This window comes from Anser anser (assembly GCF_964211835.1).
Source record: "Anser anser genome assembly, chromosome: 1".
NCBI lineage: Eukaryota > Metazoa > Chordata > Aves > Anseriformes > Anatidae > Anser > Anser anser.
In genome coordinates, this window is record NC_139720.1 from 139,055,517 (window position 1) to 139,069,372 (window position 13,856).

Here is a 13,856-nt window from a genome sequence, read left to right on the forward strand (position 1 = left end):
AATTTTGAAAAGTTTTATTTTGCACGTAAGTCAGAAAAACCCATGGTCTATAGCAACTCTGTGACTTGTTTTACCTGCCAAAGTGCTTGTGTGTCTAAATGCTCTGATCATGGAGTCCGCTAAGCCCGTAAGCAGTGAGATGATAGCATCCATCAGGTAGCTATCATACAGGATGCTGCACTGGCACTGCTGGACAAGCACTGCGATGAATTCACAGAAATTGGCCCTGAACTTCTTCCAGTAGGATCCTGTTCTGATCAGTGGGTAGTCCTCACCGTCCTGCACAAGTAAAAAGAAATAAGGGAAAACACACTAAGTAGTTCTGTTTGTGCACACCACATACATGTCTCCCACTGAACACCAGAGAATTTTGCTGACAGTCAGCTTCATCTCAGCTCCCCTGTAACTTTTTTCATGGTTATTATTCCGAAGTAGGGACATGTAACTACAGCACAGGCAAGCACAGATACAAACAAGCCTCATGAGAGCTACACTGTAATGATAGCTCACATCTTAAAGCAGCAGATGTGAGGCATCTGTGAACACATGGGAAAGGACACGTAAAGCCACAGTACCATGAATGACTTTCACTGGCATAAACCAAGAGCACTCCTGGCCTCTTCTACCTCCTCACAGGTAGCAGTGCCTCCCCACTACTCTGTCCTTCCTGTTCCTGCAACTGCATGGTAAAACTCAGGAGTAAATTTTTAAAATTCAAAATGACATGATTGAAAAAGAACTGTTACTTTGCCAAACTGTTTTTCAATTGGATCAGTTCCCTGAGGTGGTTGTATTGGTTTTGGCTGGGGTAGAGTTAATTTTCTCCATAACAGCTGTTTTGGATTTGTGATGATGCATTGGGTTTATCGGGCAAGGTTTTGGTAGCAGAGAGGCTGCAGGGGTGGCCTCTGTGAGCAGAGCCCTGCAGCTGCCCCATGTCAGATCAGAGCCAGCTCCAAAAGGGTCCTGCCACTGGCCAGAGCCAAGCCAGGGGAGGACACTGGGTGGGCCTCTGGGAGAGCAGATTTAAGGAAGGGAAAAAAACTGCTGCACAACATCAGCTAGGAAAGAGGAGTGAGAACCAGTCCTGCAGCCCCCAAGGTGAGTGCAGCAGGAGGGCAGAAGGTGCTCCAGGCAGGCAGCAGCAGTTCCCCTGCGGCCTCTGGAGAGGCCCCTGGTGGAGCAGGCTGTCCCCCTGCAGCCCACGGGTCCCACACGGAGCAGATCTCCACGCTGCAGCCCGTGGAGGAGCCCCCGGTGGAGCAGGTGGATGTGGCCTGGAGGAGGCTGCGGCCCATGGAGAGCCCCCGCAGGAGCAGGCCCCGGGCCGGAGCTGCAGCCCATGGAGAGGAGCCCACGCGGGAGCAGGGGGTCTGGCGGGAGCTGCCGCCCACCCGTGGGGGACTTGTGCTGGAGCAGTTTGCTCTGGGGGGAGGGATGGACCCCGTGGTACGGAGCCGTCTGGGAGCAGGAGACAAAGGAGAGGCAGAGACAAAGCATTAGGGACTGATCGCAGCCCCCATTCCTCTGCACCAGTAAGGGGGAAGATGTGGAAAAGATGGGGGGAAAAGTGGTTGTAGCCCGATGTTAGTTTCTCACTGTAAGGTAAGAAATTAATCTCCCTATACTGAGTCTGTTTGTCTGTGACAATAATCATTGCCCATGATGATAATTGTTGAGTGATGTCCCTGTCCTTATCTCAGCCCCTGAGCCCTTTTTGTCATATTTTCTCCTCCTTTCCCTTTGAGGGGGGGAGTGAGAGAGCAGTTGTGGTGGAGCTCGGCTGCCAAGCTGGGTAAAACCACCACAGATACAAACAGTGGTAATAACACACCAATGTTTTAGTTGTTGCTGAGCAGTGTTTACACTAAGTAAAGGACGGTTCAGCTTCTCACGCTGCACTGGCGGTGAGGGGGCTGGGGGTGCACAAGCAGCTGGGAGGGGATGACCCCAATGGACCAAAGGGATGTCCCATATTATAAAACCTAATGCTCAGCAATAAAAGTTGGGGGGAAGAAATGGGAGCGGGGGGGGGGAAGCAGAATGTTCAGCTTGATGGCATTCATTTCCCAAGAAACCACTACACTTGACGCAGCCCTGCTTTCCTGGAAATGACTGAACACGTCTGCCGCTGGGAAGTAAAGAATTAATTCCCTATTTAGCTTTGCTTGCACAGCTTTCACTTTACTTATTAAACTCTATTTATCCCAACCCATGATTGTTTTCATTTTTTACACTTCCGATTCTTTCCCCTGTCCCACTTAGGGTGAGTGAGCAAGTTATAATAAAGCCACAAGACTGTTCACACTACATTTGATAATGCCAAGAAGAAAGCAGACAGATGGCACTTCACACGACTTCTCACACAAAACGGTGAGCCTCATGTGAAGAACACAGTAGTAGGATGTTGTAGATGCCAGTCTCAGACAGCATGAACATTTATTTCATTTGCATCTCACAGATCCCACGAATGGCTCTGAATATTGATTTGCATCCCAATAGTTTCCAGCTGTGAATGGAGCCAGGGAATTCCAGAATTTCACTCATTATGGAAAACTTCATCCTGAAGGAAACCCACGACTCAGCTAGTCCTTCCCTAGTCAGCCAAACACCTTCTGAGATGTATTCCAACAGGCAGCTTCACACCCAGAACAACCCCAAGTACATCTAAAGTGCACTTGATGCTTTTCTCTTGTAACTTTGTTTCCAGAGCACCCAACCCATTGCTTTCTTGAAAAACAAACACAGGCAGATCTCAAGGATGCCTGCAACCCAAGGCATGTTAGGAAATTTGGAGTCTATGGAAAGAGGGGAAAGTCAGAGTGAAGTGCTAGCAAGGAGACAAGATGAAATCTCCACAATGCTGCAAGCAACGTATGGCAAGAGGCATTACAGAAAAGCTGTTTCTAAAATATTCTTCCAATTAAAAACATTCTCTTGTAAACATAATAATTTATGAAACAAGCTTCTGAACAAAACTGTCTGCCAAAAACTCTTGTGTGCATGCATAGAGATTGCTGGAAGGGTTGGGGAATGTTCTGGAGTACCAGTGCAGCTTGACATACACCAGGCTGTTTAAAACACTACAGGAGCGTGTTGTGGTTTAACCTGGCAGACAGCAAAATGCCACACGGACATTTGCCCACCCCCCAGCAGGATAGGGGAGAAAACTGAAAAGTGCAAGAACTCATGGGTTGAGAGAGAAGAACAGTTTAATAAGAAGGAAATAAAATGAAGGAAAAAAAACATAGTAACAACAAAAAAATAAAACAGGTGATGCACAAGGCAATTGCTCACCACCAGCCAACCAATGCCCAGCCAGTCCCTGAAAAATGGCAGCCCCCCCAGCCAACTCCCCTAGTTTTATTGCTGAACAAGACATCATATGGCACAGAAGGACACCCCTTTGGGCAGTTTGGGCCAGCTGTCCTGGCTGTGCCCGCTCCCAGCTCCTGGTGCAGCCCAGCCTCCTCACTGGCAGGGCAGCACGAGAAGCTGAAAAGTCCTTGGCTCTGTGTAAGCACTGCTCAGCTTACACATCGGTGTGTTATCAGCATTATTCTCATCCTAAATCCAAAACACAGCAGCATACCAGCTATTAAGAAGAAAAACTCCATCACAACCAAAACCAGGACAGTGGTTCATCTTATCCGAATTAGCAGGTTCTCCTCACCTCCCTTTAAAACGAATAGCAAGGAATGGGCTACTCCAAAGTGTCCATGGGTTCATTCCAATCCAGAGGTCTAAAACAGACCAGATGAAGTAGACTTCTGAAGTGTATAACTATCTCTGTTCACTAACACACAGTTTAAGCTGACTACTTCTGATGTATTCGTCTACCCTGGAGAAAGCTACAGAAAAAGCCATGCTACAACTGAAGAACTACAAAAGAGCCGTACCATGTCCACTGGCCAAGTAACTGTCAGGATCCAAGGAAAGGCCATGAATTTCTTGTATTGCAACCCAGATTCCTGTAATGCAGGAGAAAAAAATTTAAAGGCTTTTCAATGAAATTGCACAGTTAATTGAAAAAGATAAAAACAGCACAAGCCATGCATCATATTTAAAAAGCTATTAGCACTTTGGACAATTTGTAGTATAAATGGTTCACACAATCCAATGCCTTAAGATGTAATCCCTTCTCATTATTCTTCAGTTATGAGCAATGATAGAAGAAAAACGCATTTTTATATAAAAATCAAGTTTTCTTGCTACAAGTAAAAGACTTGTTTTTAAAACTTATAAGCAAACATATACAAAATGTAATCCTCAAAGTTAATTCTGACATATGCCTTTCCAGCAAGTCTAAGTACATATCCCTTTCCAACACTTAGTAACTACATACTGTTAAACAGCTAACCTCTAAAATAAAACATTCTGAGCTTTTGAAATTATAGAGGAATGTTTTCAGAATGAGTGTCAGAGATGTTTCTCAAATCTACAATTATTCCAAAACAAAAGGCAGGAAATGTGCAGTTTTTATTAGACTCAGTGAAGCACAACAAGTATTTCTATCCCCATCTGGCTGTACAGTTACAAATAAAGCTTATCTCTTCCACTGCTAAACTTTTCAGCAATGAAATGGGAGAGGAAAGGAAGCCTACAAAAGAATAAACAACTGCTGCAAGAAATAAAACAATGCATACAGGAAGAAAAGCAGCAGAGAAAAACAGAACTGATTAAGAAAGAAGGGAAAATAAGAATCAGTGGTCCTAAAGACAGGTCTGCCTCTCCAATGAGGAATACTGCAGCCCACGAAGAAAATATGCCTCTGAATGACTATATTAAAGCCATCTCCTTCCAAGGCCTGTACAAGTTTTCACGGAATCACAGAAGCACTGAGTTTCAAAGGGACCATCTGAGATCATCTAATCCAACCCCACCTGCGCAAGCAGGGTCAGCTAGAGCAGGATGCCCAGTGCCAGGAGCAGTCAGGCTCTGAATATCTCCACTGATGGACACCCTGCATCCTCTCTGGCCAGCCTGTTCCACTGTTAGACCCCCCTCAGAGTACAAATGTTCAGATGAAGTTTCACGTGTTTCAATTTGAGCTCATTGCCAGGTCTCGTCTTGCCTTGCCTTTTGTGCCCACTGTCTCACTGGGCACCAGAGTCTAGATTCCTCTTCCTCACCCCTTCAGAGGCTTTTACACATGGATAAGTTCTCTCTGAGCCTTCTTCTTTCCAGACTGAACAGTCTCACCCCTCTCAGCCTCTCCTCATACAAAAAATCATTAACCATCTTTGTGGGCCTTCATTGGACTCGATCCAGTAAATTTGTACTTTACTTATACTGGAGAGCCCAAACGCAGACTCAGCACTCCAGATGTGTCTCACCAGTATAAGCGGAGAGGAAGGATCACCTCCCTCCACTTGCTGTCAGTGTTCTGCCTACTGCAGGAAGTTGTTAGCCTTCTTTGCTGCAAGGGCACATTGCTGGCTCATGCTCATCTTGGTGCTCAAGGACACAAAGATCCTACGCTACAGAGCTGCCTTCCAGCCTGCTTGTAGGCATGTAATGGTACATGTTGGTTTTTTTTCCTCCCCAGATGCATGGGATTTCCTGGTATAGAACTCTGTGAGGTTCTCCTGCCCAGTTCTCCAGCCTGTTCATAGACTCATAGAATGATCTGGCTTGTAAGGGACCTCAAAGATCACCCAACTCCAGCCCCCCTGCCATGGACAGGGACACCTCCCACCAGACCAGGTTGCACAAAGCCCCATCCAGCCTGGCCTTGAACACCTCCAGGGATGGGGCATCCACAGCTTCTCTGGGCAGCCTGTGCCAGTGCCTCACCACGTCAAACTCTTCATCCAACAGCACCACCAAGTCCTTTGCAGATCTGCTCTCTCTCCACTCGTTCATGCACCTCTGGACAGCAGCACAATCACCTGGTCCATCAGTCACTCCTCCCAGTTTTGCATCACCTTCAAACTTGCTAAAAGTACGCTCTGCCCCATTGTCCAGGTTTCTAATAAAGACTTTTAAAAGTATAGGCCCAAATATCAGTATACACCACTAGTGACTGGCCTCCAACTGGACTTTGTGCCACTGATCACAACCCTGTGGGCCTGGTTAATCAGCCAGGTTTCAATCCATCTCACTATCCATTTACCTAACTCATACTTCAGCAGCTTGTCTGAGGATGTTACTGGAGACACTGTTAAAGTCTTACTGAAGTCAAGATAAACAACATCCTCCTCACCCTCCAAGCTAGTCACTTCATTACAGAAGGCTATCAGGTCAGTTAAGCACAATTTCCCCTTTGTAAATCCATGCTGACTAGTCCTGATCATCTTCTTGTCCTTCATGTGTTTGGAAATGATGTCCAGAATCAGTTGTCTCATCACTTTCCCAGGAACTGAGGTGAAGCTGACCAGCCTGTAGTTCCCCAATCCTCCTTCCTGAAGATAGGAATGATGTCTGCTTTTTTCCAGTCTTCGTGACTCTCTCTCAGTCCCCATAATCTTTCAGAGATAATTGATAGTGACCTTGCAATGACATCAGCCAGCTCCCTCAGCACTTGCAAAGGCATCCCATCAGGGCCCATGGCCTTATGGATGTTCAGCCTGTTTAAGTGTTCCCTAACCTGATCCTCCACTGAGAGTAAGGCTTTGCTCCAGAATTTCCCTCTGGTCTCAGGGACCTGGTACTCCTTAAAGCCAGTTTTAACAGTAAAGACCGAGGCAGAGATGCCATTGAGTACCTCAGGCTCTTCTGTGTCCTTTGTCACTGGAGCTGCAGCTCCATTTAGCAGTGCAGCCGTGTTTTCTTTAGTCTTCCTTTTACTGTTGATATACTTGTAGAATCTTTTCTGCTTGCCCTTCACATTTCTTGCCAGGTTCAACTCCACTAACATTAGTGAGAATTTTGGGAGGAAGCATGGATACACAGATATAGTGTTGCAATTAATTGCAATGTCTAATTTTCCTGCCCTCTGAATGCTAGAAACAACCAATACAAATCAAAAGAGAAGAAGTAATCAAGCAGTTAGCTGGTAATACTCTTCACTCCCATTACTACTTACACCATTATTATTGTTTGTTTTCAAAAAATATGCTTGAAATCTCAGTAGTCCTCCATGGCACTACTTCTCAACAAACTTATTCCCTAAATCACTTTTCCATCTTATTTATTAAACAGATGAGAGAACTGCATGAGAAAAGAAATGAAACCACGAGGAGGAAACAGCTAATTTTAAAATAACACTCCTCTTATATATAACTTTCCTCTTGCTCTTATGATAGCTCTGCTTTAAAAGAAATCAGTTAAATTGAGCATTATTTCAATCACCTAAAATGTGATTAGCATAAAAATGGTTGCTTCATACATATTTTTTTTCTACATTAATTTGACAGTTATATCAAAGATAAACCAAACAAGCTGTCAGACACTGTCTTTAGAAATGCTTCATTCTGTATAAATTATTTTTGGAGTTTATTTTATAGTCAGTCAACTTAAAGGGAGATTAAGAGAATTTCAGAACTCATCAGGTTTAGAAATGAAGAACAAGAATAGAGAGAGACAGAGCATCTAACACAGGGATTACCATTTCGTACTTTCCATGAGTAAAATGCTTCACTAGAGTAGCATATTAAAATACTGCCTCAAAAGCTAAACTGCATTGTTTTTATGCATGCTTCTAAGGCAACTGTGGAATCTTTCCTTTTACCCACCAGGACAGGAGAAAATGCTACAGAGCAGTAACACATCCACAGTGATGATAACAATAATCAGATCTGCGTACCTTCCAGAGGGAAGGACCTTCACTATCTTGAGTGCTATTCAGGGTTAATTTAGTTAGGAAAGAAGTGCCAGATTACTAATTCATATGGCCAGACACATATTGGATCATTTCTGTCAAAAATTAGCCCAAGTGCTATTACAGTTCTAAAACGAGGAAAACCATGTTGGCAAATTCATCTTCTGTGGGAATTTCTACAGCAGCTGGCCTTTGAGAGATGCTCAATTAAAGCAAGGCTGATGGCTGTAGCTTGACAAATCAATTCAGAGGTGGCAAATTCAGGGGGAAAAAAAAGCATGGAAGTAACTGTGAAAGTGCTGCAGAAAATCTGATGTTGGCATAATTAGCCAAGAACCAGTCAAACAGGGAAACAGTGTTGTGAAGGTGTGCTTTTTTCTTAATAATCCTCGAGAAATAAGAAATTTGCTATTGTTTTGACAATTATCTAAAATCACAAATGCATTTTCCTTCTTTCATGTGACAATATGGTTATAAAAATTGTCAGCAAAACAGGAAGATTTAAAGAAAAATACCAAATAAGAGTTATCTTCAACACAGCTCTTCAGTAATTTACAATAGCATTTAAAAGGACTTATCATCTGAATACCAGAGGAACTGTTTACCTGCTGCAACGTCAGGTTATGTGTACCTCTATAAAGTCACTACCAGAAGAACTCCTACAATGAAGCCAGATTCAGGAAGGCTAAGTGAGACAGCCCTAACTCCGAAAATAAAAGTCACTTACAAAAAAATATTCTAGTGCTGCTAAAATAGGTCATTACAACTGTGAATTTCTCTTGTGCCAGAATTATTTTTCTAAAGAAAGGAAATGGGATACAGCTCCTGATAAGCAGCAGGAACTTTGTCCAGGTTGACTATTAAGGTAAAGCCTATTATTTATATTAAAAAGTCACACAAAGTCAAAGCTGCACCTACCTCATCGAAGGTCTCTGTCATTTTTTGCATGACATCATTCTTGTGCGTACTTTGAAACATTTCTGCTGTTACCATGCCTAGAAAAGTAAATTTTAAAAAGGAGAATATTGAGAACCATATTACAGCAACCCCAAAAAGGACTTTAAATTTAGAAATGCCAAGAGAGGGGCACTTGAGCTGTTCTATCTCTGTTTACACTGACACAGGCAACATATATATAGGTAGACATATAAACACATTTATAGGAGAAAATGCTGATGAACCAGAACTGAAATACACATTAAAGAAACCTACTGTCTTCTTGCATGGCTATTGGGCTATTTGCCCTGGCAGACAAATAGGCCAACGATATCGTGGGGTGCATCACGCACGGCACTGCTAGCAAGTTGGGGGAAGGGAATGTCCTGCTTTGCTCTGCGTTGGCACAGCCTCACCTCAAGTACTATGTACAGGTTTGGGTGCACAATATAAGTACATAGAACCACTAGAAAGCATCCAAAGGAGGGCTACAAAGATGGTGAAGGGTCTGGATGGGAAGACGTAGGAGGAGTGGCTGAGGCCCCTTGGTTTGTTCAGCGCAGAGCAGAGCAGGCCGAGGGGAGGCCTCATGGCGGCCTGCAGCTCCCTCACGAGGGGAGCGGAGGGGCAGGTGCTGAGCTCTGCTCTCTGAGGACAGCGACAGGACCCGAGGGAACGGCACGGAGCTGGGACAGGCTGGGGGTCAGGCTGGGGGTTAGGGAAAGGTTCTGCACCCAGAGGGTGGTCGGGCACTGGGACAGGCTCCCCACGGCAGTGGTCACAGCACTGAGCCTGCCAGAGTTCAAGAAGCATTTGGACACCGCTCAGACACATGGTCTGATTTTGGGTGGTGCTGTGTGGAGCAAGGAGTTGGGCTCAGTGACCCTTGTGGGTCCCTTCCAGCTCGGGATATTCTGTGATTCTATTTAATATGTCCATTCACTGACTTCAAAGATTCACTAAAATTTAGCCCACTGTTAGTCAAAGACCCCAGAACATTTTCCAGAGGAGAAGGCATATTAGTCAAAGACCTGGAAAAAAATCCAAAGTGCAAAAGGTACATTCTAGCTGCTTAAATACACTCAGAAGTATCAACCTAACAGAATAGTCTTCTTAAATCTCTTATTTGCCATCCTGAATCTTTTAGCTAGCTAACATACTTCAGATTACCCTCCCCCCACAGGCAATAGAAAGGGATATTAAGAGGGTGAATTACCTTGACAGCCTGAGCACTGAATGAAGAAGTTGATCAGATCTAGAAGTGCCACATTCCTGTCTTGTTTATAAGCTTCAACCCAGTCATCTACCACAGACTAGAACAGATTAAACAAACTCATTAGCCAAGAGCTGAACACAGCATGTTGCACTTCACTGAGGACATCCATAATGCACACACAAACTACATTTTTCCGTCTACCTTTAATTATAAAAATGAGAATAAACTCCATACCATTACATTCCATTTCTAACAGAACATATAAAAGAGTCTTTCTGGGACAAAATGAAACCTTGAACTGCTCATTCCCAAATTCTGTTCTAGGCAATGTTGCCATTCACAGGTGCTTTGCTCCCTGTTAGCAGGGAAAACAATCCCAGCATTGATAAATTTAATATACAAAAACCAAAATGTCCTTCTACTGATTTCTTGCCACTGCTGAGGTAATAGATTCACTTAAGAAAGCATTTAATTTTTGCATTGTTTAATAATTAATACTAGCAATGGTCTCTCTCTGTTTTTTTCTCTAGTACCAGGCTTATGCAGAAGTCTGAAATAGTTCACATATTATACTTAACCTAAAAGCTAACCTTAAAATTTCATTTCTAGGGCAGTCCAGCCTCCAGCCTGTACGTGACACTAGGCCTGCTGGGACAACTCATCCAGCCTTCAGCCCACCTGTACTGCCACACAGGTCTGATGAATTCCAGCAGCAGCAGCCTGCACTCAAGCTGCCTTTTCAAGTCCTTCTCAACACGTTTCGCACAGCAGAAGCTGGGCTCTTCAGGGAGCTCTACTGAAGCTAACACAGCTGTCGCACAGCAAAAGCCCAGCCACAGATCTTGGAAAAAGTAGGGTCTCGCCTCCAAAATATGAATATGTTTTTCACATGTGCACACATGCAGTTTACTTACAGACACTACATACTGGAGGCATATGTATAACCCTGGATTAAAATATTTGAAGCTCCAGGTTTTAATCTTTCATACACATATACGAACATAACATATAGATACACTCGTGGACTTCCTCACACTGGAGAAAGTTGCTAAGTAAACATGTACAGAAAAGCTGATTATGCAACATGCCATCAAACGCATTGGAACAGGGTTAAAAGAAAACTGCCTAAAGGAAGGCTCCCAGGAAAAAAAAAAAAGTGGCTTGATTTTTAGAATGCTGAACAACCACAATTTCCTACTGATGAACCCTTTCTATATTTTTTAAAATAATTGGCTTTTCATGTGTTCAGACATTGCTTTAGCAAGACTGTTTTAGGTATGCCTTTCCTTCCTCTTTTTAAATATCTTACAGCTACGTTTTCACTAATTTAATGAAGACACATTCTTTTCAAGAACCATGCTCATAGCCGTTTTCCAAACGTGTTTCTTCACACCTATGCCAAAAACAGAACACAATTTCAATGCTCCAGAGTACAAATAACTGAAGTGATTGTTGTTTATCCATCGTCCCTCCACCAACTTATCTCAGAATTCAGAGCTGGAAATACCTGCATGGCCCGCTTCCCCATGATAACCACTTCAAACAATGTAACTGCCTCAACCACTGCTCCATTCTGCAGCCGTCTCACTCTTCTGCTACTGGAAGAATTTTTCCTTATGTTTTCACTCTGTTCTCGGACCTTCCGTTTCTCTCTCTGAAATGAGTCAAGCAAAGAAAGAATATGAGGAAAGAAGATACTTAACAGCCATCCACGGATAAATGAACTATTCCCGAATAACAAGTTTATTTTACTCTCACTGTAAGGATTTCCCCAGGGTGCTAACTTTTAAGCCTCACTGACGTTGACAAAGCCTTATCAAACATGAGTATGAAGGAAGGGATTTATCAGTTTGGAATTTTTTCCTCAACAAGTCATAAACATAGCAAGGTATAAGTGGAAAGAAGCTTCTGAACAGTTATGTACTGCCCAGAAGGCATTTTTCAGTGGCAGCTGTAATTTCTGAAGAGCAGACGGCAAGCAAAAAAGCTCTTCTACACCTCTTCGCTCAGAGGGTAAGCACACAACCTGCAAAGTAACATCAGCTGCACACAGTGCACAGCTAAAGAAGAGCACACGCTGAAACGAACTGACTGTTCAAAAGCCAGTACTGAGGCTCTGATGCCAACAGAATTTGGGGATCAAGCTGCAGCCACTGACTAGGTTTTAGATGCACTGTATTGTTTCAAGAAACACTCCATTTTGTTACAATTGAATGAGACAGAAAATAAATTCCATAAATAAAAAAATACATAAACTTACTGTTGTTTTCAGGTTGCCATTTCTCACACTTCTGCTGTTCTGCACAGCAGACTCAGGCACAGTCTCATCACGGACAGCATTCTCTCTAAAGCATAACAAACATGTTGAAACAGCGTGAGAACAAAGAACCACGTACGTGGTATAAACAGCAGAAGAAAGTAGGAGTATACATATGCATTTTAATGTTACTAAGAATATAGAATGGTTTGGAAGTTATGCCCTTTTGTTACTAAAACAAACAAACAAAAAACTTTAAAAGTACAACAGAAGTTCAGGGCCTTCTTCACATTATTTCCTTTCCTAATTGATATATAGATAATTAGAAAACTAGTGAAGCTATCAAAACCATCAAGGAAGCAGAAAGCAAGTAGATGAAACAGAAAGCTGATGTTGACTTAAAGCAGCCTGTAAGAGTTTTGCACCGTCAGTCAATAACAAGTATATATCATGTTTTGGGTCCTCTACAGAAAATAAGAAAATATTTGATGGCTCTACAATTTAAAATGAGAGGAAGAAACTGTTTTACTTGTCCCATAAAACATGCCGAAGGAAAAAGACAAGTAAGAAAGTTCTTTTCATTTGCAGGTATATATTCGTATTCGTTGCTAATATGATGGAGGAATAATGCTATAAAGAAAGATGCACCTTTTGGGGGATCTGAAGCCATACATTTATCTGCAATGAAATCATGCCATTTTTCAGCATTCCCAATGCTAACAACATGCTTTGCCAGAGCTCATGTCTGGGCAGACGAGCTAGATCCCACTTGTGCAGCAGGTCCAGTACTGGTGGCTGGCTGCTATGGCCTCCTCTAAAACTACGGTGGCCAGGACATGAAGCCAGTTGACTTGTGCTATAGGAAGGCACAAAAAGAAAGTAAACATGAGACTGTACAGTTACTTTATTTTTCATGATAGTGCTGCAACAAGAGAGCATACTAACACGAGCAAGCACTTTGCAGAGAACAGTATTACGCTGTCAGATACAGTCAACTCTCCAGTATCCAGTGTTGACTAACCCAGATGGAGCATTAACCGTGCTACAGATGCAGAGCCAGATCGAGTCCAGAGGGGTTTATCAATGCCAGATAAACACTATTCATCTTCCCAAGACAGCTTCAGTCAGACAGTGCCTCTGCAAAGCAGATCCTGAGGCTGCGTTACCATCAGCTGCACGGCCTAGGTCCTGATGTTATTTCATTAGTGAGAAGTTTTTATTTAAACACATCTCTGGTTTTGAATTTATTGGAGCACTACACCGTAAGCGATGTAGAATTAGGCTTCCAAAGATTCCCATGCTGCCCTATAGATTCCATAAAAATATATCAAATTTCTAAATAAAACGATGCGAATGATTAACTCCCCTACAGAGAAAAATTCCATTAAAGTTAAATTCAATGAACTTCTCATCATAGAAAGGTTCAAAACGTGCCACAGTGGTGACAGATGGAAGCCAAGAAAATAAATCAGGCTAAACCAACCCTTACATCAGTTGTCTGGACTTCTGCGTGTGATGAAAGAGGGAAGAACTGTGCTTCACAACCAAGTCTGCATGCTAAAAGCAACACTTGCCAGTTTTCAGAATGTTTCCTTTGATTTGTAATTGTGCACCACAGAGATTAAGTATCTCAAGTGCTACCAAAAAACCTCCTAGTTCAAAAGAACAAGCAGCGAGAGACAGCA

General features: G+C 43.1%; 1 protein-coding gene and 1 long non-coding RNA gene across 2 annotated transcripts in view; one reads left to right on the forward strand and one right to left on the reverse strand.

Annotated features, from left to right (window-relative positions):
• Nucleotides 1-13,856, reverse strand: part of LOC310899013 (cohesin subunit SA-2-like) — a 60,559-nt gene that overhangs the window by 42,950 nt on the left and 3,753 nt on the right. Inside the window, exons 3-8 of the mRNA XM_083834937.1 lie at nucleotides 12,175-12,259; nucleotides 11,422-11,568; nucleotides 9,915-10,011; nucleotides 8,681-8,757; nucleotides 3,900-3,971; nucleotides 41-279 (exon numbers count right to left, since the gene is read on the reverse strand). Of these exons, the coding sequence (XP_083691063.1) occupies nucleotides 41-279; nucleotides 3,900-3,971; nucleotides 8,681-8,757; nucleotides 9,915-10,011; nucleotides 11,422-11,568; nucleotides 12,175-12,259 (717 nt within the window). The remainder of the gene's footprint in view (nucleotides 1-40; nucleotides 280-3,899; nucleotides 3,972-8,680; nucleotides 8,758-9,914; nucleotides 10,012-11,421; nucleotides 11,569-12,174; nucleotides 12,260-13,856) is intronic.
• LOC310884077 lies at nucleotides 963-2,600 on the forward strand. Its single transcript, XR_014574016.1, has 3 exons — nucleotides 963-1,101; nucleotides 2,266-2,373; nucleotides 2,462-2,600. It is a non-coding gene; the product is annotated as an uncharacterized lncRNA (long non-coding RNA).